At 51.0% G+C, this 23,848-nt stretch overlaps 2 protein-coding genes across 2 annotated transcripts in view; both read right to left on the bottom strand.

Moving 5' to 3' along the window:
- Positions 1–839: 839 nt before the first annotated feature.
- Positions 840–23,682, bottom strand: JPH4 (junctophilin 4). Its single transcript, XM_083410330.1, has 6 exons — positions 22,754–23,682; positions 20,006–21,773; positions 18,458–19,247; positions 11,940–12,058; positions 7,924–8,546; positions 840–1,915 (listed from the first exon to the last, which is right to left on the bottom strand). The coding sequence occupies exons 2-6, from the start codon at positions 20,382–20,384 to the stop codon at positions 1,835–1,837; spliced, it is 1,992 nt and encodes a 663-aa protein (XP_083266456.1). The 5' UTR covers positions 20,385–21,773; positions 22,754–23,682; the 3' UTR covers positions 840–1,834.
- LOC310663121 (dehydrogenase/reductase SDR family member 4-like) overlaps positions 12,509–23,848 on the bottom strand; it is a 36,501-nt gene continuing 25,161 nt past the window's right edge. Inside the window, exon 7 of the mRNA XM_083410756.1 lies at positions 12,509–12,576. Coding sequence (XP_083266882.1) covers positions 12,524–12,576 — 53 coding nt within the window. The 3' untranslated portion in view covers positions 12,509–12,523. The remainder of the gene's footprint in view (positions 12,577–23,848) is intronic.

A 23,848-nucleotide genomic window follows, 5' to 3' on the forward strand; every position in this document is an offset into this window, starting at 1 on the left:
AGGGAAGGGATTTTTTTTTCCAGTTTTTTTTTTTTTTTGTCGGCTATACAGACATTCTCAGTATACACAGCACGCAGCAAAGGATCAGTCGCTTCCTCATGCAGAATCCAGGGAGGGGCTGAGCGGGAGATTCCTTGTGGAGGACACCCCCAAAAATACACTAGAGGACCTCCGTCGTCATCCTGTATCTACCGATTCTCCTCTCTGGTTCCCAGTCACCCAGAACATGAAGGGATGCAGCAGGGGGGGCCCACCGAGCCTCCCCACCTGACTCCCTTTAAAGCCCTCTTTTTTTATTTATTTTTATTTTCTTTTGCCCTTAAATTGCCTCTCCTTGCCCTCAGTTAAGGCAGGACTTCCTGTATTGCACTCTTGAGCGCCCTGAAAAAGGCGGGACTTCCTCTTTTCAGCCCCTTTATTGCAGGGTCTCTCCTATTGCACTTCTTTCCAAAGGCACACAACTTTTGCCCCCATAGGGGTCAACTCTTATACCCTCTAGAAGGCAAGATCTCCCCTCTCCTCACGGTCAGGCCCTTCATTCTCCAAACCTCCTTCGGGGCGGGACGCCCTCCTTTCGCCCCTACGCTGGCCTCGTGCCACCCTCGCCCCGTGCAGGGGTGGCAGAGGGGCACCCCAAGGTGCTACGCCCCCACCTGTCATATACACAGCAGGGCACCCTACCTTTTGCCTATCACAATTCTGCTGCAAGGGGAAAAAAGGGCAATTCCTAGTATGGCCTAGCAAATGCCCCCTTTTCCGTATCGGGACTTCCTGTATATGGGAATCAAACACCTACCCCCTTCTCCGAAGCTAACAGGAATCTCCCTTTCACCCTCTCGTTAATTTATAGTGTTTTTATTTTTAATTATTCAAACGCTGCGAGAAAAAGGTTTATAAAAGCGTAAATAAAAAGTTCTCCTTTTTTTGTTTTTTGTTTCTTCTTTTGTCTGTTTTTGTTTGAAAAGAAGGTTCCGGTTCCCTCAGGGAAAGGATGTGGCAGACAGAAAGAGAGAGAGAGATAGAAAGTGAGAATATGGATGTGGAAAAAAGGGGGAGCAAGGATTTTGCAAACTCTGTTTAAAAGGAGCCCCATTCTTGGGATGGGTGTCCAATTTCTCTCGGCGCCATCTGCTGGTAGGAAAAAAAAATGTGAGGAGGGAACAAAATACGAATTGGATACCCTTTTCTTTAAGCAAACAGATCACCCCCTTCTTTATACTTGTGTGGAGCATCTCTTGAGGGGGGGTTAATGTTAATGTGTACTGGAATGGTTGCGGGTAGGGCTTTGTTAAGTATCAACCCCCCCAAATCTTCCTTAGACGGTGGGGGCAGAGTTCTGAATCGACTCCTTAGGAGACAACGGGGATGCAATTTCATGGCAGGCAGGCAAGACTGGGGTCCCCTACAGTCCGTGGTCCCCAAAAATGTTTTAAAACCCCACAGGGCTCAAAACGTGCCCCCTTGGTCTCGACTCCCCACATTAAGATAATTGTGAAAAGACCCCCCCCCCACCCGCCCCGAGTTTCAAAGTGTGGGTTAAGAAAGATGGATTATGGAGCTGTGGTGAAAAGACCAGGAAAAAAGAGCAAGAAAAAACAGTGAAATCTCCAGTAGAAAGAGAGCCCTTCGTATGTAAACAATCTAGAAAGGTCAAGGAGGGGGGAAGGAGGCAGCAAAGGGTTTGGGGGGTGTAAAGACGAGTGAAAAAAGAGAAAGGGGGGGTTCCAGGAAGAAAGGCAGAGGATGGAGGAGATCGGAGTCTGTTACCAAACCGTCATCGTGGGGCATTGGGGGGGGAATGGGGTCAAAGGCACCCCCTCTGCCCCCACCCATCTCAAGTGAGGAGGAGGGAGAACAGGTAGGCCAGGCTCACATCAATCAACAGGACAGCAGCAACGACCAATGGGTGGGCTCCCTGGAAGAGAGAGAAGGGGGAAAGGGGAGGAGTCAGGCAGAAAGACCGGCCCACATCCGCCGAAAACTTAAAACGAAATTTCGCACAGATTCAAACATTCCGCAGAACATTCGCGCTCGATTCTCTCTCCCCTCTTTTAAAAAAACGTTTACTTGCATATTTCTGAGTACAGGTATCACTGGTGCCGATACAAACATTTAGGAGTGACAAAATGTCTTCAGACTGTGAACACAAAGCCTTCAGATTACCGTAATCATTGGAACAAGCTATTTGTTTCTGAGCCCTATTCAAGGCATGTACGTTGACATTGCAAATGACTAAATGATTTGGGGACCCCAAAACCTGAAGGCCTGTTTCCTCTCGATATTCTCCTGGTGTGGTTTGCAACGAAGAGCAGTGGGGGAAAATGTAATACAGTGGTGCCTCGCAAGACGAAAAGAATCCCTTCCGTGAGTCTCTTCGTCTAGCGGTTTTTTCATCTTGCGAAGCAACCCCATTAGCGGATTAGCGGATTAGCGCTATTAGCAGTTTAGCGGCTATTAAAGGCTTAAGGGATTAGCGGATTAGCTGCTAAAAGGCTATTAGCAGCTTAGTGCCTTAGAAAAAGGGGGTGCGGAGCGAGAAAAAAACCCCAGGAATCGCAACATTTTCGCCTTGCGAAGCAAGCCCATAGAGAAATTTGTCCTGTGAAGCACCTCCAAAACGGAAAACCCTTTCGTCTAGCGGGTTTTCCGTCTTGCGAGGCATTCGTCTTGCGGGGCACCACTCTATAAAATAAACCCAACCGAGGATTGCTAAGGAAGGGTCAGGGCCAAATAAATTCATAGCACTGTGGCAAAAATTCCCAGGATTCTTGGGTAGGGAAGGTGCAAAGAGTTTTCAAATTGGGGGCGGGGCGGGTACAGCTCTGAGCTGGGTGGCTGCAGAACAGGAATGGGGAACCAGCCCCCCTCCAGCCATTGCTCCCCTGGCCATGTTGACGGGGGCTGATGAGAGCTACGAGTCCACCTGGAGATCAGGTTCCCCCATCCCTCCCTGGTCCTGAATGGGGCAACTGTGCCCCTGAAGGACCAGGTGTGCAGCCTGGGAGTCATTTTGGACTGACAGCTGTCCATGGAGGCACAGGTTAATTCTGTGTCCAGGGCAGCTGTTCACCAGCTCCATCTGGTACGCAGGCTAAGGCCCTACCTGCCCGCAGACTGTCTCGCCAGAGTGGTGCATGCTCTAGTTATCTCCCGCTTGGACTACTGCAATGCGCTCTACATGGGGCTACCTTTGAAGGTGACCCGGAAACTGCAATTAATCCAGAATGCGGCAGCCAGACTGGTGACTGGGAGTGGCCGCCGGGACCACATAACACCGGTCCTGAGAGATCTGCATTGGCTCCCAGTACGTTTCCAAGCACAATTCAAAGTGTTGGTGCCGCTGACCTTGAAAGCCCTAAACGGCCTCAGTCCTGTATACCTGAAGGAGCATCTCCACCCCCATTGTTCAGCCCGGACACTGAGATCCAGCGCTGAGGGCCTTCTGGCGGTTCCCTCATTGTGAGAAGTGAGGTTACAGGGAACCAGACAGAGGGCCTTCTCGGTAGTGGCGCCCACCCTGTGGAACACCCTCCCTTCAGATGTGAAGGAAATAAGCAGCTGTCCTATCTTTAAAAGACATCTGAAGGCAGCCCTGTTTAGGGAAGTTTTTAATATTTAATGCTGTATTGTTTTTAACACTTGATTTGAAGCCGCCCAGAGTGGCTGGGGAAACTCAGCCAGATGGGCGGGGTATAAATAATAATTATTATTATTATTATTATTATTATTATTATTATTATTATTATCATCATCATCCTGGGTGAAAAGGGTGCAGACATCACCCACCATGTCTCCCTGGGGAAGGCTCGACAGCGCAGCTGGCAAATGGTAGTTTTGGCATTGCTTCCTGCCCGTTTTCAGTTCCCCTAAAGCCACGCCTCGTAAGAGTGCTCTGTAAGCAGTATCAAAATGGAGCCTCCCTGTCCAGGAGCGATATATCTGAGCCCCAGATTCTGGGGGCCGGCAGGCCGAGGAAGGGCCCTGCTGAGGAGTTTGAATCGGAATATTGAGTCGTGATGAGCTTTGGCCAAAACCCTTCTTCAGCTCAAGTGCTCTGGTTTTAGGACGGACTGTGTAGCGAGCCCTCCTCTCGCATTCCCCTTCTTGCTGCAGTGAGAGGGGGGGGGTTATTCGGGAAGGCGATGGGTGGGTGCTGATCAGGCACCCCCAGCCTCCTTGCTGGGAAGAGGAGGGGCTAGCTTTTTTTCCTCCTCCCGGCAGGAGAGGAGGAAATTCCCCTCTTAAATGAACAGTGGGTGGAATTACTCAGGAGTCAGCATTCCAGCCAGCCGCGTGGGGCTGTGTTAAATGGGGGGGGGGGGAGGCACAACACACCGGACGGGTGTGGGGTGTCCACATGGCTCTTGACAACTACAAAGGGTGGGCAAATATCCAAATGGACCCTTCGCCCGGATACCTGATGATCGTTTACTCTTCCTGAGCTCTTTGGGAAAGGGAGAGCGGCCCCTGGGGGGGCTGGACGCAGCTCTGCCCTCTTTGCTGTTCCCGACCAGGACCTCTGGATTATTTATGACCCGCAGTCCTGCTTGCCAGCAACTCCCAGTGTCCCCCACTGCGGCTCTCCAGCGATGGGCAGGGCCAAGCGTTGCTGCAGTAGGGAAGGAGGGACCAGAGAGGGATGCTGCTGAGTGCGGGATGCTGGTTGCTATGAGACGGGAGGAAGAATGCCGGCCAATCCCCATTGGAGGCCGGGCACTTAGGCTCCCCCCACCGCTCCGGCCCCTCCCATTCCTTCCTGCCAGTATCATCACTTCTAGGTCCAGGGAAGGGGGGGAAAGGAACTCAAGAACAAAACGTGGAGCTCAAGAAACAGAGAAAATGGAGGGAGGAAGGAAGAGAAAACAACGGAAGGGGACAGCAGTGGAAGCCAGACACTCTGTTCTCGAGGGCAGTGGGGCCTAGGAAGCAACGGAATATTAGTTTCAGGAAATAGGCTGAGAGGATAGAGGGCAAAAGGTTCTGATGAGGACCCACAGGAAGGGAACTAGCTAGGATCTAATTGCTCCCAGTCCTTTGCAGCAAAAAATGGTGTCTTGTGGCACCTTTAAGACCTAACAATTTAACTGTTGCTTCCTCGGAGGAAGTAGGTCGGACCTATGGGGTCAGCATGGAGCAAGGACTCCCGGGTCTTATTCCTAGCTCCATGCAAGAGGGGCACAGATACAGAGTCTGAATGTGGGGTGGGGTGCTGGGAAAAGAGGTTTAGGGGTGTTTCGATCCCCTGCTTTATAAAAGGGGAATATTTGGGGGGTGGGAACATCTGTGTATGCAGAGAAAAGCACTTTTTTCTTTCTGTAGATTACAGCTCGACGCTGCGATTCCCACCATACTCTTGTGTTCAAAACACCAGGGCAAATCTCCAAGCCTCTGCAGGGCTTCTGTAGCCCTCTGGGGAGACCCTACCTTAAAGAGATACTGAGAGACAGCACAGCGAAGCTCTACTGCCCCAGTTTTTGGTTTCGCTGCTACTCAGCCCAGGGATTTTAAGCTGCATGACACCTGAGAATCCCAGATGGCTGCGGGTGCAAACTGGGTTATGGGAGCTGGGTGCCGAGTCGTCCTCTGGGTTCCTAGTGCCCCAGACCAGAGGGAGCAGCAGAAGATGGGGCTGAGCGAGACAGGGGTGGAGGAGAAATGTGAAGCAGGACATTCACCCCACACCCCCCCAAATTTCATAACTTCATTAGAAGCAGTGAATAGACAGGCACCAAGTGCAAATACAGGATTAATTAGCTGGCTCTGTAGGGCCAAAGGAAGGAGAAGCCAGCAGTGGGCGGGGCCCAGAGGGAAAAGTGGGCGGGGCTATGAATGCAAAGGTGAGCCTTGCACAGGTCCCTAGTTTCCACACTCCCACCTAGGGCTGAGCAATATATCAACATATCATCCAAAACCAGTCCATATTGTGATATCATTCATAATTTTTGACCCGGCATTATATCGCAAATCATGATGTGTATGCTATGCAAAAATCGCAATGCAGGAAAAACTCTGAAACCAGCCAATGTCTCTACAGAGCTCCATCCTTACTTCAGATGTTGTGATATATTGGTGTATCGCAATATTTAGCTGGTGATATATCGTGATGTTGAGAACCAGGTATCATCCAGCCGGTGGCCTCCAGCCAAGAGGTATTGCCACAGACTGAAACACTTGAGTGAGGTTGCCAAGTAGGCCTGGTGAGAGGGGTGGCTTGGGAGACTCTCAAGGGCCAGGTTGGAAAGCTTGGAGGGCCACATAAGGGCCACAGGCCTCAGGTTCCTCACCCTCGCTCTAGGGATTCATAAAATCTTCCAAGGCCATTACTCTATTCAAATCTGAGAAAGAGTGACCCTAATTTATATATACCGTATATAACCGCATTTTCCACATCACTGGGGAGAAAAAGACCACCAATGAAGGGCTGAAATGGACGGTTAACACACAGCCTATTTTGTGCCACAAAAACGTCGTCCTGACCCCTTTAAACAGAGGTTTTGTGCCTTTTATGATCTAGATGTTCCACTGGCTTAGTTTTTCCTCAGCGTTCGAGGGACAACTTGACGTGCTCATGGCCTGCCTACTAATCAACTGCCAAAACACACGCAATGGTGGAAACCCTTTTTTAGAAATCGCAGCAATGCCTGTGTGTTTGCAGTTATAACAGCACAGAAGCAACATGTTCTGCAATACCCAAACATGCCTCTCCAGGGGGCTCACTAGGCCTCACTCTCCCGAGGGCAAAAGTCCCAGCTTCCCTCCGTCGGCTTCTCCTATAAACATAAATGTGGATCCTTTCCCTGCTGTGGAAGCTGCCTTACACCATCCAACACAATTTTGCTGTCTCTGGCAGCAAATCTCCATGGCAGAAAAAAGCTATTTCCCACCTCCTCCTCCTCCTTTAAAAGAGAGGTGGGTGAGCAGGGAACCTGAGGCCTGGTAAAAAAAATGTGGCCCCTGGGCCCCTCTTTCTGGCCCTTTGGAATCTCTCAAGCCACCTCTCCCCCCCTCACTGGTGCTATTTCACACCATCTTTTGAGTCTTTCTGTCCGTGGCAATGCCTCTTGGCATTCATAGCCCCGCCCCACTTTTGGCCCTGGCCCCGCCCACTAATAGTTTCCCCGCCCCCTTGGCCACAACACTTAATCGGGCCCATCACCCTCCCTGAGGGGTTTTGCCTGCCTGGAATGAGCCCTTGAACTCTGATAGTACCTCTGGATACAGAGGTTTGTATGTGTAAAAACGAGACGCGGGTGGCGCTGTGGGTTAAACCACAGGGCCTAGGGCTTGCCGATCAGAAGGTCGGCGGTTCGAATCCCTGCGACGGGGTGAGCTCCCTTTGCTTGGTCCCAGCTCCTGCCAACCGAGGTTCGAAAGCACCTCAAAGTGCAAGTAGATAAATAGATAACGCTCCGGCAGGAAGGTAAACGGCGTTTCCGTGCGCTGCTCTGGTTCGCCAGAAGCGGCTTAGTCATGCTGGCCACATGACCCAGAAGCTGTATGCCTGCCCCCTCGGCCAATAAAGCGAGATGAGCGCTGCAACCCCAGAGTTGGCCATGACTGGACCCAACGGTCAGGGTTCCGTTTACCTTTACCTATGTGTAAAAACACAGCTGTTGCCCTGCCCACTTTTGCCCCAGTCCCCACCTACCACTGGCATGTGGCCCCTGGAAGATTCCCCTCCCTGGCCATGTGGCCCTGGGAGCGAAAAAGTCTCCCCACCTAAGTTTTAACTGGAAGAAGCAAAATTGGGACATTTCTGTCACCAGAGGTAACGCTCTGCTGATAAGACTGGGGAGCTGGGCGCCCCATGTGGCCCCTGAGGAGAGAGGGGGCCACAATCCAAGGCACCTCCGTCCTGTTTCACACCCTATGCAGCCTAGTGGGGCTACGGCAGCAGGAAAGTCATACGACCGGTGCTCTTACCTGCCTCTGCCTTCTCCGCACAGCTCCAGGGGGCTCCTCTCTCTCTGCCACGAAGGGCCCCGTACCCCCAGGCAGTTCCTCGCTCTCCACCTCTGGGGCCCCCGGACCTCCTACCGGCGTTGGCTCCACCTGGGTCTCCGCAGGATAAGGCCTGGAAGCCGCTGCTCCTTGCTCCTCCTCCTCTTCCTCCTCCTCCTCTTCCTCCCGGAGACTGCCGGAACTGCCGCTGGCGGGGCTGCCCAGCTGGGGGCGCCGTGGGGGCGCCCCTTCGTAATCTTCCTCCTCCGCCTCGTAGCTGCTGAGCTGCTCCTGCTCCCCCTCCCACAGCCCCTCGGGGACGAACCCCGGTGTCCGGGAAGGGAAGCTCCCCCGGCAGCCCCACTCGTCCTCGGGGTCGGAGGCCTCCGGGGGGAGGTGCTGGCGGGGGCCTCCATTCTCCAGGGGGGGCCAAGTCCGCCGAGGGTCCCCCCGCCAGGGCTGCAGCGGCGTCGGAGGGTAGCTGGGGGGCAGGCTCGGGTCCGGGGTGACGTCGGAGGGGGTGATGCCGTTCTCGTAGACCCGGGGGCTGTCGTACTCCTGGAAGTCCGTGTCGGTGCCTTCCGAATCTAGCCGGCCGCGGGGCTCTGGGGAAGGAGAGGAGCCTAGTGGTTAGAGCAGGAGGAGCCAGGGGTTCAGAGCCCTTGGTTCAGAGGCACAGGAAGTGGGGCATTGCGAGGTACAGTAACCAGGGTGGCTGGGAGCTGGGGCGCGTGGTGGAAGGGCTTGCAATTGGGATTCTGTCTCCAGGTGGAAGAGAGCAAGAAGGGCAGAGCTGGCTGGTGGTATTTGACTCCTACTAAGTTAGCTAAAACGTATACAAGTTCAAATAGCTGCTGGAAGTGTAAAGAGAAAGAGGGTGCCTTTTATCATATGTGGTGGTAGTGTAAGATAACAAAATCATTTTGGGAAATGATATATAATGAATTGAAGAAAATGCTTAAAATAACTTTTGTTTTTAAAAAACCAGCAGCCTTTTTATTAGGAATTATAGGTACCAAGATCCCAAAAGAACAGAAAAGACTTTTTATGTATGCGACAACAGCTGCACGACTGTTATTAGCCCAAAGATAGAAAGTAGTAACAATTCCAACTAAGGAAAAATGGCAAGCTGGACTATGCCAAGATGACAAAATTAACTGGGAGACTCAGGAATCAAGATGGGGAAAATTAATAATTTACCTAAGAGAACACCGTAAGCAAATTAAAACGTTAGCTGGACTTTAAGAATCACTTGTAAAGCAACGAGGTTTATGTGTAACATAGTTATGAGAAGTATGGAGAATATATTGATATGTAGACCGGTAAAAAAATTGTTATTAGGACCCATGTAAGGGGAGGGGAGTCACGAGATTCAGAGAATCTCATGGATTGATTATATAAAGAATTTATATTTTGCAATTAAAAAAGATTTCAAAAAGAAGAAGAAGGGCAGAGCTGGCAACACAAGAAGCGGCCTTTTCCTGAGCCAGGAGATTGGGTTAATCTGCAACTCTCCAGGCTTTAATGCAGGAGTTCTTCCTAAACCTATTCAAGGATTTAAACCTGCCACCTTTTGCATGCACTTCTGAGCTGGAGAGAGCCCTTTTCCCTGAACTAAGATCCAGGCATCTCAACTTCCAATGGGGTAAGTGACTATGGTTAGAAATTTTATCTGTCACATTTATTTCCTCCGTGTCATTGACACGGCTGGATGCAGAGAGGGGGGGCACAAGCTGGGGAACCCCCAAGGAAAGAAGACTCAGAAGCAGGGGGTTGGTGGTGGGGCACACAGAAGGTGAAAAGGAAACAGGGCTTTGTGAGTGGGGAGAGGCTGGGGCAGACAGCAGTCCAGACTCAGAGGCAGGAGAGGAGAGGGGCAGGAGACAGAGGTGAGTCAGGCTGCTGAAGAAACCAGGGAGTCTCCCCCTCCTGCTGCAAACAGCTTCCCTCTCCCTGGTCTCCCAGAACACACAGAGGAGTGAAAAGAGCAGAGGAACGACTGGTTGCGCTCAGACACAGTCTCCGATTGCTTGGGAAAACCACCCAAGAGAAGCGGACACGGAGCAATGGATCCAAACTACAAGAAAGAAGATTCCACCTAAACATTAGGAAGAACTTCCTGACAGTAAGAGCTGTTCGACAGTGGAATTTGCTGCCAAGGAGTGTGGTGGAGTCTCCTTCTTTGGAGGTCTTTAAGCAGAGGCTTGACAACCATATGTCAGGAGTGCTCTGATGGTGGTTCCTGCTTGGCAGGGGGTTGGACTCGATGGCCCTTGTGGTCTCTTCCAACTCTATGATTCTATGATTCTACCCCAGAGAGCGGTGGACTTTGGGAGCTGTGGGAACACAGGGGGACTTTTAGTCCTCACCTCCCTGGGGCAAGACCTACAGGGAAGAGCTGATGGGATCGCTAGGCCTGTGCTGTTTTGGTTTCTTTGAATAAAGACACTGGTGGGTTTTTAAAATTGCCAGCCTTCACCTGACTCTGGCTCCTGCCATTCCAAGGAGCTCAAGGCAGGACACATGGGAGACACACACAGAGAGAAAGAGATAGAACACCATCAACACATTTGGGACTTTGCAGAGTCCCTCAGGCAAAACAGAAAGACCTCTGCCTTCAAAGAGCTTGCAGTAGCATTAGGGATAGAAACCAGGATTACTGAGCGGGCTGTGCGTCTCTCAGGAGAGAGGGAGGGAGAAGTCTAGGGCAAAAAGCCGATTTATGGTAGAAACCACACACAAAATCCTCACATTGCACCAAAATCCCAACCTCTCTGCTGTGTCAGACCAAGATCAATCCATGGACTCCAGAAAATAAGATAAGAAATACCCTATGTAATGCAGGGGTCGCACACGTACACCCCAATTCCTCTTGAAAGGCAAAATAAAAAGCACTTCTTACAGAAAAAATGGACGCAGGTGGCGCTGTGGGTTAAACCACATAGCCTAGGACTTGCCGATCAAGAAGGTCGGCGGTTCGAATACCCGCGACGGGGTGAGCTCCCGTTGCTCGGTCCCTGCTCCTGCCAACCTAGCAGTTCAAAAGCACATCAAAGTGCAAGTAGATAAATAGGTACCACTCCAGCGGGAAGGTAAACGGTGTTTCCGTGTGCTGCTCTGGTTTGCCAGAAGCGGCTTAGTCATGCTGGCCACATGACCCGGAAGCTGTACGCCGGCTCCCTCGGCCAATAAAGCGAGATGAGCGCCGCAACCCCAGAGTTGGTCACGACTGGACCTAATGGTTAGGGGTCCCTTTACCTTTACAGAAAAAAATGTTCCCAAGGAAACAAATGGAAGTAAGGATGGATGAATCTGCCAATTTTTGTTTCTCAGTTTCTCATTTTCCCAATATTAAGAACTGAAGAAGAGCTTGCAGGATGAGGCCAACAGCCTGTTTAAACCAGCATCCTGTTCTCACAGCGACAGACCAGATGCTTGGAGGAAGCCTGCAAGCCTGACGTGGTCGCAGCCACATTCTCCCCCTCTTGCGATTCTCAGCAGCTGGTATTCAGAGACGGAACGCCTATGACTGCAAAGCTAGAGCATAGCTTTTGATAGCCTTTGTCCTCCACGAAGTCATCTCATGTCCAGTTCTCCATTTTCCCACAGCAGCCGGCAAATCCATTCCTCGTGGAAATTCCTCAGCGTTTCAACGCAGATTGAAATTTTGTACACAAACATGCGAAGCAATTTCCCCCCAATAATCTAATCTGATCTAATGCATCTCCATCCACACTTTGGGAGGATTTTCTGCCCACATTTCTTGGCCGGAAAACTGCACTGCAAAATTCAGATATGTGCGGATTTCACGTGTTAGGTACGTTTTGCCTTTTGCATGCAAACCCAGTCAAATTTCACCACCCCATATCCACCTGGAAGAAAGACAGTCAGACATAGTGTAACCCCCAAAACGTTCCTCCCGGAATATTGGCCAGAGAGGCATTTATTTCCAGGATAAACCCCCACTCTCCCCCCAAACCATTCCAAATATCTCTCACCTGGCTCGGCTAAGATGGGCTGCAGTTCTTGAGCCAAAATTTTGGCCAGGCGGGCGGCTTCCAGGGCCTTCTCAGCTGCACCGAGAGCAGCGGCAGCCTTCAGACGAGCGTCAGCGGCTCTGCAAGGAAAGGAGGGCTTCAGAGAACTGCATGTTTGAGGTGGAGATGTGGGCATTTTTCTCACGATACCCTCAAGGCCTGCCCAAAACATATTGGCAGCCTCAAGCAGAGCAGCAACTGCTGATCTCCCCCCTTCCAAAACAATAAATAAATAAAATTCAAGGTGTATTGTACACAAGGCCAACCAAGTTACTTTGTCAACTGGGACAGAAAACCAAATGCCTCCCCTTTCCTGGCAGTCAGGAAACAAAATACTGTATTTTTCGCTCTATAAGACGCACTAGACCACAAGACACACCTAGTTTTTGGAGGAGGAAAACAAGAAAAACATATTCTGAATCTCAGAAGCCAGAACAGCAAGAGGGATCGCTGCGCAGTGAAAGCAGCAATCCCTCTTGCTGTTCTGGCTTCTGGGATAGCTGCACAGCCTGCATTCGCTCCATAAGACGCACACACATTCCCCTTTACTTTTTAGGAGGGAAAAGGTGAGTCTTATAGAGCAAAAAATACGGTACAACTTTTAAAATATCGAAATATATAAACAAATAAAAAGGAAGTGTGCATGCACATCAAAGCTTATACCAAGACCAAACTTAGTTGGTCTCTAAGGTGCTACAATACTTTATTGTTTTTATATATTTCGACTGCGTCAGACCAACACGGCTACCTATCTGAATCTAGAACTTTTTTAAAATGACACCCAAATCAGCTGCCTGAGGAGTTCTGCCTCATACAGTCTAATGCAAGGCTGAAGAACTTGAGGCCCTCTAGATCAAGGGTCAGCAAACTTTTTCAGCAGGGGGCCGCTCCACTACCCCTCAGACCTTGTGGAGGGCCAGAATATATCTTGGAGGGAAAAAATGAATGAATTCCTATGCCCCACAAATAACCAGAGATGCATTTTAAATAAAAGGACACATTCTACTCATGTAAAAACACGCTGATTCCTGGACCGTCCGCGAGCCGGATTTAGAAGGCGGTTGGGCCGGATCTGGCCCTCGGGCCTTAGTCTGCCTACCCATGCTCGAGATGCTTTGTGGAACTCCAACTCCCATCATCTCCAGCCGTTACCCACACTAACTGGGGCTGATGGGAATTGTAGTCCGGCAAAAATGTCTGGAGTGCCACAGGATCCCTGCACCCCAACCAGTCAAATGTTATGTCCAGCAATGGCGGACTTGGGCCTTTCAAATTTCAGTGGCACCCTGTGCAAGCCCAAAATTTGGCGCACACACCCCGGTCTCACCTTCTGCTCTGCATAACACACTACGTCATAGTTGTGGCACCCTGCATTGCCCCCTAGGCTCAGCGCCCAGCGCAGCGATAACAACCAATCTAATTCCCTTCCCCAAATTGCTAAATACTACAACCTGTTTTCCACTGGCCAAAATGACCAGGCATACAGACCTGGCCTGCCATAGTTTCTCCTATGCACTGCAAACTTTTGTTTTACTTACTTGCTTTGGGGTTCAGAAAAAGGGGGTGCGGCATTGTGATAATAAATAAATAAAGATGGACAACTAAACGGCAAAGCTTTTCAAGAAGGCCTCTGCCTAATCTAACTCTGACTTGTAGGGCCAGAGGTCGATGGGAGTTGTGGTCCCAAAAAAACTGGAGGGCACTGCCACTTTAGAAGACCTTGAGATGAGTATGTGGGGACAGGAAACCGAGACAGCGGACTCAATCCCCAACCTACCAACTCATGAATTCTTGTATGTGAAAATGCCTTTACGGTAGCAGCAAAAGCAACTTCTCCTACCTGAAACCTTCCAGAGGGCGGGAGGCTGGCAAAGGCATTGTCATTTATGTTGCCTGCCTTGGGGTTTTCTATTAAAAGAATTTTTTAAATAGTATTTTGATCATTATATACTATCTACCTGCCAGAGCCTTGAAACTCATCTCCACACAGTCATCATCAGAGGTTTAATGGGGAGGTGTGAGGACGGCCTTTTAGCCCCAAAGTTCTGGGACGCGGTCTCTGGCAATAGCCACCATGCTGCCTGTTTAGGCAAGCTCTGAAATATTATTTGTTTAGACAAGCTATTAAGGTTCAATAACATGTTACTGATAAAGAACGTGTCAATTTCAACCTACAGTTTTAGTTCTGTTGCTTTCCATGGTGTCTGCCTTGTTTGTTTTGTTTGTTTGTATTGATATTATAAGCAGCTTTGGACATAGGAGTCCATGGGAAAGGAGGATATAAAGTGAATTAATAATAACTGCATGTGTCTAATAGCTATTAGAAACCACTGACCTAGTTTGCACAAAATGCTAAGGGGTTTGTTAAACTATGGTTAACCAAAGAATGGTTGCTTGCCTGAACATTGCCTAACCACACTTTGGTTACTGCCAACAAACCACAGTGTAAAGCCATAGATTGTTGTTGGCTTGCGAAGCTTGGTTTATTTTAACTGGGCCTTGGTATCATGAGTAAATCCTATGGGTTGTTTCACCATCCCAGAAGCTCATGGAGCTATAAATGCCTGAGACAAGAGGGGTGTCTTGGGGGGAAAATTTGGGGGGAGAAATAAATTACTGTTTGTTTGATCACCTGTGGGACAACTTTTGGTTAATTCCTAGTTACTTAAATGAACTGTGGCTTAAACAAGCCATGGTTTAGTGTCATGTGTAAACCGGGTTACTGTAGCGCCAGGCAAACTAATTCTGAAACTCTTTTGAATACTTCAAGCTATTTTATTGACTTTTAGAGAATGCATAACTGTTAGGAAACCTGCTGCTTCTCAAAATATTTCCCAGAAAACAGAGAACTTATCTTTGGGCTCCTTCAAACACGATGAACGTTCTGCCATTTGGGGAAAGGATATACACCAACTCTGGCACTTTATTTCAGGATCTACTGCCCCAAAGAGACACAGCCGCCTCCTCCTTCCAAAGGATGATGGAGACCATCCTTTTCCAGTGGGATTTCTTTTTTATTTTTTGACACAATACTGTGGTTTCTATTTTGTTCCTCTCCCCTGGTCTTTGTTCTGTCTGCTAGCTGCCTAACTTTTCTAATCTGCTGGTTTTCCTATAGATTTTTAATTTTCCTTGTATGGGAGACCTTGGATGGAAAGCAGCAAAACAAACACCTCTGGGAATCGGATCCTAGCAAAATGTGTCAAGCGTGAAACGGCCTCAACTCCTAGAAAACCGAGTCCCAGTTTCTTTTGTGACACAGCTCCTCTTTCACAGGAAGTCCGGAAGCTAAAGCATCGCTTTGCTTCTTTTTTTTCCTTATAGTAAGTCCTATAAAGGAAGCCCCCCTCCTTTTTGCCCCCATGCTGTCTGTCTCTGAGCGAGGGGCATCGTGCCACCATTTCAAATTTCCAGAAGCTGATAAGGATGAGGGGGCAGGTACCCCTCAATCCCTTGCCGTACCCCAAAAGAAACACACACACACCACGTTCAACACATCTAAGCAGCAGAGCCTCAGAGGTAAATTCTGTTGGCGTCAGCGAGACTTGGCTCCTCGTGAGCGTGTTTAGAGTCAGCATTTAAGCATGGTGTTTTAATAGCTGCACGTCCCCAGTACATTTCAAAAACCGTTTTCACAAAGCTAACCAAAAAAATATATGAGTGAATTTTGCCAAGACTGCTTCGTTCGACAGCCAGTGCCTCTCCCACCCTCAGCCTGCTCTGCTCCTTGCAGAACGCACCAGCCTGCGTGCCCACCCTCACAACACCTTGTCTCTGATCACCCACGCAGCAACCTGCGAGCCACCTACACTTACAGTCTGCTTCTGCACAACGTAACAACCCAACACCCCCACCCTCACCCTCCTCCACGTACCCTGTATCTCGTCCTACGGCTTTTACGCCTCCAAGCCAACTTCCCCCACCCTTTCCCCTCTGGGAACGTACCCTATGGTCTCCCCCTACCACCATGGGCAAGTGCAGATCACACCTGCCCAACTCATCCCCACCCCCCCTCCCACCCCTCTCCATCCCGGCCCAGCCTTGGTCCATGCCCAGCAGATGCTGCTGCTTGCTGTTGCCATAGCAGCCACTAGCCAATCACCTTGCCATTGCCCAGTTGCCTAGGAGACCAGGCAGCCTACACCAGGCTGCTAGGCCTTGGCGGAGCCTCTGCCTCCCTGTTCTCCGCCCTGACAAGGCACACACTTTTTTCTCCCTTCTCTCTCTCAGGAATCTGCCTCACACCAAGTCAGATCACTGGTCCGTCTAGCTCAGAATTGTTCACAATGACTGACAGCAATGAATCCCCAGGGTTTTCATACCAGGAGTCTTCTCCCAACCTTACCAGGGTTTTGAAAGTGGGGACCATCTGTTTGCAAGAGAGATGCTCTGCCACTGAGATAAATGGCCCTTCTTTTTCTCCATAGCTGTCAAATTTTCCCTTTTCTTTCTATTCGGAATAAGGGAATTTCCCTTAAAAAAAGGGAAACGTTGACAGCTATGTTTCTCTCCCCTCCCACACACACCACACACACTTTTCTGAAGCTTTGCGTGCATGTGAAAAGCAGGAAATCAATTGATTTGCAAGTTAAAGGAGGTAGCAGAAGGAAGAATAGATGTTAAAGTGGAGGAATGAACCATGAGGAAAGCCTGTCAGATGAGCAGGGAAGGCCAAGAACATCTAAAAGGCACATGGAGTCAAATGGGGGGAAATTTTATATATATATATATATATATATATATATATATATATATATATAGTGAAAAGGTGGGGGGAAATAAAAAAGAGGAGGAAATAAAACTGAGCAGCGGCAGCCCTAGGCAAGCATCAAGAGCCATCAAAATGTCTTCACTTTAAAGGCCAGAGATGGTCCTGAGGCTCAGTCCATAGGGACAGCCCCTCAAGAGTTGATATTCCTTTCCCCTTCCAAGTGCCAGCTTAAGAAAAGCAAACTACTACACACACAGGCTTTACGGTCTTCTCTCACCTATGGTTAATTACTTTTATAGCTTATTTTCTGCCCAGGCGGCATGCGTGGAGGAGCTTATAAAGGTATCCGTCCACTTCTGGGACAGGGATCCGGTTAAGGGAAGCTCTGCCAGTCCTGCTTTTAAAATGGCTGCCTCTGTGGTGAGGGAGGGGAAAGATGGTTATCTTGAACACCACAAGTCGAGCACAGCCAGCTAGCAGCACTCCCAACTTCAGCTGGGCGGCAGGATTATAATCCTGCACTCCCAAACTGGAGGGAAGGGTGCAAAGTTAGGCAGGCAGGCAGAAGGACTCAGGCTATTTAAGTCCAGATTTACAGGACAGAAAAAGGCATAGGCCCACATTTCCGAAGAAGAAGCCAGGAATCATCAGATAGACACACTTTCCGGGGGGTGGGGTGGGGGACAAAAACAGCCGTCCCCAGGTGATGAATTTTAGAATCCAAAATAAATTCGTTTTCTTTCGAAGGCGGAGATTTAATTTGCCCCCTAATCCCAAGCAAATATTAAATTTAGCGTGGGTCACTCAGACCTATCTCAAAAACGTCAATGTGCCAGCGCGGTCGTAAACAAGCACCCTGTTTTCCCAATAATGCCCTACAGATCAATTCACCTTTCTCCAAAGTTACTGTTGCCACAATTTCAGTTTCAATGCTAGCCAACAAAGCATTTGCATGCATTTCCATAATGGGCTCAAGTAAGCCCTTTTCTAACTTCGTGGAAAACTCGTTCCACCCTCTTATCTTTCTCAACTTTTAAAATAATCCTCCCCCCCCCCCCAAAAAAACCGCTCAAGTGATCCATCTCCCATTGTAAAAACATACAAACATAAGAAGAGCTCTGCTGAATCAGGTTAATGGCCAATCTAGCCCAGCACCCTGTTCTCACAGTGACTGACACCTGTGGAAAATCCACAGGCAGGATTCGAACTCAAGAACACTCTCTACTCCTGTAGTTGGCAGCACCTAGTATTCAGAAGTAATGCAGATTCCAAAAATCAACTGCTTATTGTTAATATCATTTTGCATATTATTATAACATTAACTTTTCTTTCAAAATTTACTTTATTTCTTCACTGTGGAGGCAGAGAATAGCTATTGCGACTAGGAGCCACCTGAATTTGCCTCATCCTCTTTCAGAGCCATTTTAGACCAGCATTTCCCAACCTTGGGCCTCCAGCCTTTTTTTGGACTACATCTCCCATAATCCTCAGCTAGCAAGACCAGTGGTCAGGGATGATGGGAATTGTAGTTCGAAAACAGCTGGAGGCCCAAGGTTGGGAAACGCTGATCTAGACTGCCGGCTGTCACTGCTTCCTGCAGCAGCGAGTTCCACAGTTCAACTACGAGCTGCCTTCTCTCTCAAGACCAACACGGTTTGAAAGAGTTCGCTGGCGTGACCTTGGTTACCTCAGCGCCACATCCCCATAAAACAACACAGGAGGAGCCTCCCGGCACCTGCGTACCCACAAGCAACTTTTTTGCCCTCACCTGGCGATGGCCACTTCCTGCTTCTGCCGGGCCATGCTGACCGCCCTCCTGGCCACTTCCACAGCCCGGTCCACCTTCTCCTTGACCTTACTGCGGCGAAGCGGGATGAGGTTCTTCACCTTCCCGCTCACCAGCCGGTTGAGCTTGTACTTGCCCTCTTCCTTGGAGCCGTCAGGGTAGGTCGTGCGGCCGTAGCCGTGCCTGCGGTTGCCCAGCCACTCGCCCTCGTACCGCAGCCCGTTGGAGCGGCGGCTGACCCCGTAGCCGCTGCGGCGGTCCACGCGCCACTCTCCGGCGTAGACCTCGGTGGAAGAGCCTTCGATGGTCAGCGTCGACGGCAGTTCCGGGGGCTCCGTCTCAGCGTAGCTGAGCGTGGTGGCCTCGCTCCCGGCCGAGCTGACCCCGGCCTCGCTCTTGAGGGACCCTCGCTTGCTCCCCAAGGAGGCCTTCGACTCGGCCCTGCGCACCCGCAGCCCGCTCAGCAGCAGGGAACGCCGGAAGAAGCCCCCCGATTTCTTCTTGGCGCCCTTGGGGAAGTCCGGATCGCCGGGGAAGGCCAAAACAAAGCCGCCCCTGGACCCCGAGGCCGGGCTGTCCCCGGGGAGCGGCGGAGGGGGCAGAGGAGGGGGCGGCAGGGGCGGAGCAGGGGCATTGGGGTCGGTCTCGCTGTGGAGCGACTCCAGAGAGGTGCGGCGTGGCGAGCGCACCAGGGCGGCTTGGCGGTAAGGGACGCTCTGGCGAACGCCGTAGCCGTGCCGCTTGCCAGACTGCCACTGGCCCTGGTAGGTCCCTGTGGAGAAAGAGAGAGGTTAGCCAGGTGAACAGGTAAGGGAATGCAGGAGACGCATGATGCAAGGGGTGGGGGAAAGGAAGAGAAAGTTGACCCACTGGAAAGGAGGGGAATGATCCCCCAAACCTACCAGGTACAAGAGGACCACACAGTGTCTCTTAGGAGAACGGGACATGGGTCAGAGGGCCACACTTTTCTTGTGGAGAAGGGATAAGGAATAAGGATGCAAAATAATGGTGGGCCTTATGGGGAACGTCCACTTAGAAAGGACTGAGAAAAACAAAGAAACAAGATGGAGAAGTGGGAGTGAGTTGATTTCGGTTTTGGGGGAGCCCATCCGTTTAGCGCATTTCATCCTCAGGGGTGAAATGTGGGTTTGGTTGAAGTGAGGAGTGGCATTTTCCAGGCTACTCATGAAACTGCATGGCCAAGCAGGGATTTGAACCCGTGACTCCTGGGTTCACAATCTATCCCCTACACCTCTGTGATGGATGGACAGAGGGAGAAACGGAGAGAACAGCTGGGTGATGAAGAACTATCAGTGTCCGTGTGGCAAGAGCGACGGAGCGATTTAGGGAATCGGAGAAGGGCAGAGTTGGCCAAGCAATGAAGGAAGCGGAAAAATGGCGAAAAACAGCGTTTGGGTGGGTGGGGGAAGTGGGGAATGGGCCTACTGCCAACTTGACACTAGGACAAATGAGGGGGATGGTGTGGAAAGGACCCCACCCTGCCTCGGGGCTTTTTATCGGCCCTCTCACCTCCGTCAGCGTACGTCTCCATGCCGTAGCCATCCTGCAGGCCCTCACGCCACATGCCTTCATAGATGACTCCTGAGTGGCTCTCCCAGACGCCGGAGCGCCCCTTCAGCCCATGACTCCACTCCCCTTTGTAGCTCCACTTGCTCTTGCGCTCCACGCCCAGCCCGCTCCGCTTGCCTTGGCTCCAGTGGCCTTGGTAGGTGTTCCCGCTGGGCCAGGTGTAGACGCCCAGGGATTCGAAGCCGCGGCTCCAGCGCCCGCTGTACTCCCCCTGGGCCCCGGGGCCTGTGCATACGCCGTAGCCGTGCGCCCGGCCCTCCTCCCAGTCTCCCACATAGCAGCCGCCATCGTCAAACTCGAACCTGCCTCCGTTGGACATTCATGTAACGTATCTCCCCGGCCTGTCGGGCTCCAGTTACCCACGAGTCCCTGCGCGCATCTCCGCTCCCCCTCCGGGGCGCCTCTACATGGCGCAGCCCCACACGGAGAGACCTCAGCCCTTCACGCCTCCTTCCTCGCAGCCAGGCATTGGGCAAGCCCTTCCTGCTTCTCGAGGGCCTTCTGAGCTACGCCTTCAGGGCTACAGCCAGAGCGTGGGCAAGGCCTGGCTTTTTTTGGTTGCAGACATGTAAAGGAGCCACCGGCAGGCGGAGGCTTCCTGACCAGAGATTCGCGAGGCTTCTCCGTTTGCTGGGACAGAGGAGAGCAGCTGGCTGCAGGAAAAGGCCAAGGTTTAGTGGTTATGAGGCATGCAGTAGAGCAACACCTGTATTAAAAGTTTGCACTCCTCGTGCTACAGGAGTCCCCAAAGCCTTTGCTTTACCTGCAGGTGAACCCGGGGGTCGTCTTTAATTACGGAAGCGTGGAGTTCTTGCTGTTTTTGCCGGTAGAGATGCAATAACACTACAGCCGTTCCACGGCTTTCTGACTACAAGCACACCAGCACTCCCAGAGATCTCCGGCTGTGGGCATACAAAAAGTCACACCTACCAAAACCCAGCGTTCTTCGGCTAGCGGTCTGTCGTGCTTTGGGAGCGAAAGACCCGAGCTGGTGTTGACTGTACAGAGCTATGGGGTCTTCAAGTTGTTCTTGGACTGCAGTCATAGAAGAAGGAGGGCTCTGAAACCAAGAGGATTTCTTTGGCTAGCACCAAACATGCCAGAGTTCCTAGAGGTCCCTTGTCATCGGAGACACTTTTCCTAGAGGTCTTCGGCAACAGGAGATAAGCACTCAAACTGACTGTTTCCCGGCCTTCCCCAGCTGGTGTCACGCTTTGGGCAAGAGAGCTTAAAAGGGCCCTCTTGCCATTACAGGCATGGGAGGGCCGCGAGGCCTTCGGTTTACAGGCATATACGGTGGTTAGGAATTGCGGAGTTATCCGGGTCGATGGAACTCCTTGGAATCTTATAACAGAGAGTAGACAGTCTGGGAGCTGGCAGGCGACTTTGACATTGTGTTCCCCAGGACCTGGTGGACGAGAAGAGGCAGTGGTACTGGCGTCGGTCAGCGAGCCTTCTGGAGGGCTCGGCTGGTTCTTGGCGGTGGTTATCAGGCCACGTGTGAATGGAGAAGCTGGGGTTCTCGGACAGGCATCGGCTGCAACAGGCGACGCTGCAGGCCTCTCTGCTTAGTGCCCAGCTGGGCGCATCAGGAACTGTTCAGAGAAAATCGAGGCGCTCACAGGAACCGGGGAGCCTCTTCCCAGGGCGGAGGAGAGGCAGCGGGGCTGCCGAAGGAGACCACATGGTACAGCGGGTAGGGAACAACCTGCACCAAGAGACACATGGTTTTAGGCAAACATAACTGAAGTTGTCAGGGAGGGAGAGGCAGGCAGGCAGGCAGCCTTAGAGCGATGCCTTTTAGCACGTAAAGGTTTGTACACTGAATTAACTTTGGTGCTCTGTATTGGGATCAATCTCATAAGCATCACACACACACACACGTACGTTCCTTTGCACCGCTATGTGCATGCAAACCCCGGCCACATACCGTAGGGTCATTTTTGTAAACAAGAACCAGAAAGCCCGTTCCGTTAGGAGCAGAACGCATTCGCGGCAGAAGCCAAGTTGACATCACTCTAGCAGAAAAGCGGAAAATCGCAGACACAGAAGGTACACACAGGTGATCAAATAGATCTCAGGGAAAAAAGAGGGCACTCAAAACCCATAAGCAGGCGAGAGGCAGAAGGGACCACTACTGCACGCTAAGTCAGCGTTATGTGCGCATGCACACACCTCACATATACAGAAATGTGGACATGCAAAACATTGTTTTAGCACAGGGGGGTAGAAGGGGGGGGGGGTTGTTGAACACACACTCCAGCATTCCTTATTAGCTGGCTGCTCATAGACATGTGCATAATAATTTAGTAGCCTGCAGATATGGAGACACAGAAACACACAGTCTACTCTTCTGACGGACACAAACAGCATACAAAAGAGACCCACAAATGGATGCAGTGGGGACAAAAAGCAGATTCCCATCTATGCACAAACCAAGCCTTGGCTCCGAAATGTCAAAGAAAACAGCCCTGCCAAACGGAAAGAAATCTCTAGGAGAAACGGCACGTTTGGGAATACAGCATCGAGCGCTCAGGAAGGGAAAGAACAGGTCTCAAATTTATTTCACGACTACGGCATGCAGAAAAAGAAATTGGGAACAACAGCTTGCAGATGCACAGACTAGATTTATCTAGATATATACACAAGAGAGCGGGAGAATATTGCAGGGCCAGTTCCCAGACTTACCATGAGTTTATTCTGGAGCCGGCGGAGGAAAATAAAGAGGCACACGCTTCTAGAAAAGCGAGATAAGATAACAGACACACCCAAGCCTTGAGCGGGCGCATAGACAGGGAAGGAATCTCAGCTGGGAATATCGCCTGGCCGTGTCGGAGAGGTAATGCAGCCCAGCGTAGCAGGAAGCCAGAGAAGACGGCTTGTGTAGAAAAATAGCCACTGGAAACATGAGCCGCAGGGATAAGAGAGAGAAAAAGAAGCGGCGGTGGGAGCAGCAGTGCTGAAATGTGTCAGCATAAAGGCTGGTGGAAGGAGTTGGGGGGGGGGGGAGAGAGAGAAATGAAAAGCCCAGCCAGAGGCAAAAAAAAAGAGGTAGACTCCAAATGGAGAGATCAGGTGGGAATAGTATGAAACACAGAGGATGGGAAGGAAGGGAGAGGAAGGCAGGTGAGTGGGGAGCAAGTGGAAATCCAGCAGAGGCTGAAAATGTCAGCTGGAAGAACGGAACATGAGTAGAAGGAACCAGGATAATGGAGATGGCAGAAGGCAGAGAGGACCTCAGGTGCCAGGGAAATGTCAGAGGATGAACAAATGCAAGGCAAGGGAGCCGGCGGCGGGTGAACCCTCACCCAGACATTGCAGGGGGGGGGGGGAGGGAAGGGCAGGCTGTGGACCATATAACCCCCTCCCCCCAAAATGGAGGAATAGTAGTAGTATATATATTTATATATCTGGTGGGGCGAGGGAGGAGGGGGTGGGGGGAAGCCACAGAAGGCAGTGTTCAAAGGAGCACATGTGAAATTCTCTCCCCCCCCCCCCCGGGCCAAGAAGGGAGATGAACTGTCAGATGGGAAATGATCGGCGGCGGGGGTGGTGGTAAGAGGAAGAAATGGCGAGGGGGGTGGGTAGGAAAATGATCCAGATGGTGAGGGGGAAAGCCTCCCAAGAAATCGTGGGCGTTAAGTCTCCACCCTCCCCCCGAAAAAAGGGGGTGGAGGGATGTGGGGGTGGTAGCGCAGAAGGGGGTGTCCTGTGTTGTTAAAAGGGGGAGTCCTCGTACCAAGAAATTGTTTCCATTGCCTGCCCCCCCACCTCAGGAGGGAT

Source organism: Podarcis tiliguerta, assembly GCF_965153285.1.
Source record: "Podarcis tiliguerta genome assembly, chromosome: 13".
Taxonomy (NCBI): Eukaryota; Metazoa; Chordata; class Lepidosauria; order Squamata; family Lacertidae; genus Podarcis; species Podarcis tiliguerta.

What these genes read in the sequence shown, in the direction of transcription:
- JPH4 (XM_083410330.1), bottom strand. Translation starts at nt 20,384, where the DNA reads ATGTCCAACGGAGGCAGGTTCGAGTTTGACGATGGCGGCTGCTATGTG. An exon ending in CAGGAAGTGGCCATCGCCAG is followed by an intron (nt 12,059 to 18,457) that starts GTGAGGGCAAAA and finishes CTTTCCTTGCAG; the next exon opens with AGCCGCTGACGCTCGTCTGA. An exon ending in TGCGGAGAAGGCAGAGGCAG is followed by an intron (nt 1,916 to 7,923) that starts GTAAGAGCACCG and finishes TCTCTCTTCCAG; the next exon opens with GGAGCCCACCCATTGGTCGT.